At 45.3% G+C, this 7,170-nt stretch overlaps 1 protein-coding gene across 1 annotated transcript in view; it reads left to right on the top strand.

Annotated features, from left to right (window-relative positions):
• LOC311247948 (histamine H2 receptor-like) overlaps positions 1-6,957 on the top strand; it is a gene marked incomplete at both ends in the record, with an annotated part of 17,186 nt that extends 10,229 nt beyond the window's left edge. Inside the window, one exon of the mRNA XM_084338924.1 lies at positions 6,813-6,957. Coding sequence (XP_084195050.1) covers positions 6,813-6,957 — 145 coding nt within the window. The remainder of the gene's footprint in view (positions 1-6,812) is intronic.
• Between the last annotated feature and the right edge of the window lie 213 nt (positions 6,958-7,170).

The following is a 7,170-nucleotide window of genomic DNA, read 5'->3' as shown; positions in this document are numbered from 1 at the left end:
ACACAGGAGAGACAGGCAGGAGAGACACAGGAGACACAGGAGGACCAGGAGAGACATGAGACACAGGAGACACAGGAGACACAGGAGACACAGGAGACACAGGGACACAGGAGACACAGGGAGCACAGGAGACACAGGGAGACACAGGCAGGAGGAGACACAGGAGACACAGGAGACACAGAGACACAGGAGACACAGGAGACACAGGCAGGGAGACAGAGGACACAGAGAGACGGAGACACAGGAGACACAGGAGACACAGGGACACAGAGACACAGGCAGAGGAGACACAGGAGGAAGACACAGGAGACACAGGAGACAGAGAGACACAGGAGCACAGGAGACACAGGAGACACAGGCAGGAGGAGACACAGAGACACAGGAGACACAGAGACACAGAGACACAGGAGACACAAGCAGGAGGAGACATGAGATGTGCCACACAGAGTCTCTGAGGAGAGAACGTGAAACTTGAACTTGAACCTGCAGGCTCCAGGTATGACGTGTGCAGCTAGACACGCTCCCAACTGCAGTCCAAGAAAGATTATAGAGATCCAACATACTTTATGAACGGTAAATGGTGCATTTATCCAAAGCGCTTACATTTTGTTCCTCACATTTTACACATTCACTCACACATTCACTCACCCATTCACTCACCCGTTCACTCACCCATTCACTCACCCGTTCACTCACCCATTCACTCACCCATTCACTCACCCGTTCACTCACCCATTCACTCACCCGTTCACTCACCCATTCACTCACCCGTTCACGTACCCGTTCACCAGTGATGCCAGTAACTAGTTACTAAGTAACTAGTTACTGTAATCTGATTACTTTTGTCAGTAAATAGTCATCTAACTTGTTACTTTTTACAAGCCAGTAATCTGATTACTAGTGGCTGTGAGTTACTATTTAGTTACTATCTCATAATGCTGATGATAAGAGAGCCAGGGGTACAGTCAGCTAGACCGGAGTATGGCCTGATGACTGATGACGTCTCATGATGACCTGTCTGAGCAGCCAATCATGATTTATGACATTATGCACTTTCAATAAAGCATTATTAAAAATTCAAAAATATAATGTTTTTATGGCAGCAGCAGGGGGACGACGACGACTTCGTAACCTAGTTACTTTCAAAGTAACTAAGTTACTTTGATAATCAAGTAATCAGTAAAGTGACTAGATTACTTTTTAAAGGAGTAATCAGTAATCAGTAATCAGATAATTTTTACAAGTAATCTGTGGCATCACTGCCGTTCACTCACCCGTTCACTCACACAATCACTCACACATTCACTCACACATTCACTCACACACCAACGACGGAGGCGACCATGCAAGGTGCCAACCTGCTCATCAGGAGCAGTTAGGGGTTAAGTGTCTTGCTCAAGGACACTTCGACACGCTGCCCAGGAGAAGAGGGACTCAAACCGGGAACCTCCGGATTACCAGGCGAGCGACTGTCGCCCCATAAATAAACAAGATTTATTTATGTACCCAGGTTTGCGAATCCAGGCTGCGTTTTGTAAATCGGTCTGCTGCCAGCTGAAGAACTCGCGGCTCGTACACAACGTACAACCCCCCCCCCCCCCCCCCCCCCCCCCCCGCGCGCGTGACAGGCAGCGCACCTCGGTGTGAGAAGCAGCGACCCTTTCCGCCGAACGGCCCGAGTGAACAGTCTGTGTTTCATGCGGCAGCTTTAATGAAATTCACTACTTGTATAATGTCCTGTAGGACCCGATTAGGCGCGCCATCGATCCTCTTCTCAACGAGGTCGCCTCGCGGTGGGAGCATGCGGTGTGTGGGGAAAAGTGCATTCTGGGCTTTTTCTGCCTGATGAGAGTGGTCACTCTGTCCTTCCCAGCCACGGCCCCCCATCCGAACACCCCCCCCCCCCCCCACACACACACAAACAGACCAGGCAGGTCCATTAAATGGCTATGAATGGCTGCTTTATTATATAGCGCTTTTATCCAAAGCGCTTTACAATTTGTTACTCACATTTAGATTAGATTGCACTGGTCCCAAACTGGGAAATGCTCTCTCTCCTAATGGTTCTATTCTTTACTAAATAGTATTTCCTCAACAAACAAATAACAATACACATAATAATAATAGATTACTCTTTTGTCTTTTAAATCTATGTATTACTACCTCGGTCCCAACAGGTGATTTTTCACTCAATTATATAAAGTGAGTTCAATACCCAGTCAGAATATTCCTTTACCCAGAATTTGCATTGGTACCTTACTGGTATCAACTCTCATTTGTTGAGAAATAACATCTGTTCCTCATGATTGTGAATGAGGAAATTCTCAGAGCTACAATAATCACTATGGTGTACTTTTAGATTAGATTAGATTAGAGTATATTAGGTTATAATGTATTGTCATCATACAGCACAAGTACAGTACAACAAAAAGAGGTTTGGCATCCAACCAGAGTGCAAATGTAGCAGTGAAGTGCAATAGTAACATACAGTGTACAGGTGATTAAACTGGGTATAAGATATATAAATGAGTATTACTGAGTAATAGTACCAATCACATGTAAGTACAGAGTTGTCTTAAGCCCGGAGCCCTATTTTCTGAAAATCTGCCTAAAATACATACCTAAGTAAATGGAATATTGCTCCACTTCTACAAGGTCCATTTGCATATTCTTGGTATCTAGGGACATATATGGACCTCAGTGAATGTATTCCCAGTGTCAGAAATATTGTGTCTATTACTAGGCTTGCTTAAATTGTAATGAAACCAAGGAGAATATGAATTATGATTTTTCTTTGCATCTTTGACAGTGAATAACACCATGCTAATAATGACCAGACATGAAAAACTGCTACTGATCTCGTTCAGTACCTTCTTGAGATCATGTGTAGAAAGAAATCTAAGGAAAAGAATAAAGGGAAGATGATTAAACAGAAGGTTTTGTAGATACAGTACTTAATTCTCCCATCCGGACCAATGCAATTTGAAATATTATTATAGAATATAGAATAGCAGGCTTATAAATGACCTTATTATAGCCAATTCGCACATTTATGGATTGTGCCAAATGTTATATTTCAAATGCCCGAGTTAAATTTGGATTTAGTATCACCAGGCGTGCATAAGAACAGATAATGAAATCTACTCTATGTACAGTAGCTTTTTTATTTTTATTTTTATTTTACCATTTTTTTATTAATTTCAAATCTAATTCTTGCTACATGCTAAAAATAGGGAAGATAAACGAACTACGCTTCAATATATGTCAATAACGTTAAGTTGTGTGGTTTATTATCCCGAATAATAAGAGATATTAAAATAATTCATACAGAAGTAATTTGCTTGAAACGCCATAGAGGCTTTTGGGAAGTGTCGTTTGGAAAAAATCCAACTCTCATCGAAAGCTCTCGGTGTCCTCTACAAAATGGCCACAAAAAGACTACAATTCCCGACGTAAAAAATTTTCAAAATGGTTGACTTTCGCAAACTATACAACACCAAAACGAAAATGAAAATCTATCTAATAACACTTTAACCTCGGGCGGCTAAGTGGCGCAGTGGGCAAGGCGCTCGCCACTAACGCAGGAGATGCTGGGTTCGAGCCCAGCTCTCGGCGTTGCTACCAGCTTGGCTGGTCATTCATACTAACACAATTGGCAGTGTTAGGGGTGGGAAAGCTGGTGGGTGGGGATCGGACGTTGTGGACAGCGACTCCTACAGGTCGGTTGGTGCGCCTGTACAGCAGAATCAGGAAGTGTCGGGGGCAGCGTGAGCCTCCCACGCGTTACTCCTCGCCACTGAGAGATCGCACTGTTCAGGTGAAAAGATGCGACAGCTGCCTCCTCGAGTACCGGAGGGGACACGTGATGCAAGGCTTCTATCCTCACTACAGCCGACCAGTGGGAGGCATAGTCTAGCAACGTTCGAGACAGGGGAGGGAAGAATTGAAGGGAGAATTGGCGAGGCAAAATTGGGATGGGAGAAAAATAGAAAAAATAAGGAGAAAAAGTGGATCAAAAAGAAAATAACATGTTAACCTATTGGTAAACTAACGTATTGATGATAATATACATTATAAATGCTGTTGTGACATGGTTATGATGTTTATACTTGAATACGTTTGAAAAATTGTATTATGCTTTTGTCAAACAGTCTGGAGAGATTGATTTATGACATGATGTAATTTGCGGTCCGCCGATGGACCGCACGAGTGGAAGAGGTTAACAGTGATATACAGGTATAAATGTAACGGTCGTGACTACGTCACCTTAAACTTCGATGCCTCGAGTGGGAGTTGAACCCCGGTCTCCCGCACCGGGGCCGACATCACAAACCGCTGCACCAAGAAAGGACATCCCTCCTAAGCGCTCAGTCTATGCGTCTTTTGAGGATGTGAGAGTGAGTTTAACCCATAGAGCACCGCTACTCACCCCAGCCCTTCTTGACTGCGCTTCACGATACCATCCGTTACATAAAGACACTATGGTAGTAAGTAGGGATGTCCGATATTATCGGCCGACCGATATTATCGGCCGATATCGGCAGTAAAATGTGATATCGGAAAATATCGGTGTCGGTTTAAAAAAAGAAAAAAACAATAACAATATTTGTTATATATATATCCAGTGAAATTATTAGTTAACTGAAATTATTCAGTTTTTTGGGGGGGGAAACCCTGCATATATCGGTATCGGTTGATATCGGTTGATATCGGTATCGGAAATTAAGAGTTGGACAATATCGGAATATCGGTATCGGTAAAAAAGCCAATATCGAGCATCCCTAGTAGTAAGTCATACTGGCCAGCAGTGTAACTAGTAAGAGTATAGGTAAGGGATATGTACAGATATAGATATAGTATACTATCTACAGATATGTACAGATATAGATATAGTATCTACTAGGGGTGTAACGGTACACATATCCGTACCGAACCGTTTCAGTAAGGACCTTCGATTCAGTACCCGCTGGGTACCGAACTAATGCAACGGTACGTTAACCACTAACGGAACGCACGTGCAGAACTTTTTTTTTCGTGCAGAATTTTACTCAAAATTCTAAATTCACCCCTTCCCAAAATATATGTTTGTAACACAGCAGGGTCATTACTGCAAATGTCCATCATTTTCTAGTTCGCCAAATAACACACACACACACACTCACTCACTCACTCACTCACTCACTCACTCACTCACTCACTCACTCACTCACTCACTCACTCACTCACTCACTCACTCACTCACTCACTCACTCACTCACTCACTCACTCACTCACTCACTCACTCACTCACTCACTCACTCACTCACTACTCACTCACTCACTCACTCACTCACTCACTCACTCACTCACTCACTCACTCACTCACACACACACACACACACACACACACACACACACACACACACACACACACACACACACACTCACTCACTCACTCACTCACTCACTCACTCACTCACTCACTCACTCACTCACTCACTCACTCACTCACTCACTCACTCACTCACTCACTCACTCACTCACTCACTCACACACACACTCACTCACTCACTCACTCACTCACTCACACACTCACACACACACTCACACACACACACACACACACACACACACACACACACACACTCACTCACTCACTCACTCACTCACTCACTCACTCACTCACTCACTCACTCACTCACTCACTCACTCACTCACTCACTCACTCACTCACTCACTCACTCACTCACTCACTCACTCACTCACTCACTCACTCACTCACTCACTCACTCACTACTCACTCACTCACTCACTCACTCACACACTCACTCACTCACTCACTCACACACTCACTCACTCACTCACTCACTCACTCACTCACTCACTCACTCACTCACTCACTCACTCACTCACTCACTCACTCACACACTCACTCACTCACTCACTCACTCACTCACTCACTCACTACTCACTCACTCACTCACTACTCACTCACTCACTCACTCACTCACTCACTCACTCACTCACTCACTCACTCACTCACTACTCACTCACTCACTACTCACTCACTCACTCACTCACTCACTCACTCACTCACTCACTACTCACTCACTCACTACTCACTCACTCACTCACTCACTCACTCACTCACTCACATACACACACAGACACACACAGACACACACGCGCGCACACAACCACACAACCACACAACCACACAACCACACTAACTTTCTTCTGCGCGACATACTTTTGCGTAGCTCCTCTCCAGTCAAGCTGCAGTGTTTATATCCCAAATATTGATAAATCCTCTGCCATCGTTGTGTAACATGTCATCTCTTCTCTAGAGTCTTCTTTCTCTGCTTCACGTGAAGTTAAGTCTACTCTAGAAGTGAAACTGAAACTTAAAAAGCTACACCGTGGGGGGGGCGGGGGCGGTAGGCAATGGACCTGTCTCAAACCCTGCCCCTTTTCTTGATCCTCCAATCACAACTGTCGCTTACCTCGGACAAACTTGGTTTGTCCGAGGTAAGCGACAGTTGTGATTGGAGGATCAAGAAAAGGGGCAGGGTTTGAGACAGGTCAATTAATTTACCCAGTGGATGCCTGAACACAGAACGACACCGGTATCACTGACTACCGCGGCAAGCCTAGGTGGAACTAAGTATACCTTAATAAAATATAATTATATTTAATAATAATAATTATTATTATACATAATAATTATTATAAATATGGTTTTCCTGTTGTACCGAACCGTGGCTTCTTGTGTACCGTCCGTTACACCCCTAGTACGCTCCTACCACCGTGGACTCCATTTTATTTCTTCACAGTGCAGCCAAGGAGCCCAGCCCACAGCCCAGTGAGGCCAGGCACCGTGGAGAACCAGCCCACAGCCCAGTGAGGCCAGGCACCGTGGAGAACCAGTCACAGCCCAGTGAGGCCAGGCACCGTGGAGAACCAGTCACAGCCCAGTGAGGCCAGGCACCATGGAGCCCAGTCACAGCCCAGTGAGGCCAGGCACCGTGGAGAACCACCCACAGCCCAGTGAGGCCAGGCACCATGGAGCCCAGTCACAGCCCAGTGAGGCCAGCAGGCACCGTGGAGAACCAGCCCACAGCCCAGTGAGGCCAGGCACCGTGGAGGCGTGGACTCAGGGGCGTAGCTGGGGGGGGGGTAGCTTAGGATGAT

The sequence above is a fragment of the Notolepis coatsorum genome (genome assembly GCF_963971535.1).
Source record: "Notolepis coatsorum genome assembly, contig: SCAFFOLD_396, whole genome shotgun sequence".
Taxonomy (NCBI): domain Eukaryota; kingdom Metazoa; phylum Chordata; class Actinopteri; order Aulopiformes; family Paralepididae; genus Notolepis; species Notolepis coatsorum.
Note: the sequence above shows the minus strand (reverse complement) of the source record. Positions and strands in the feature narration are given on the sequence as shown.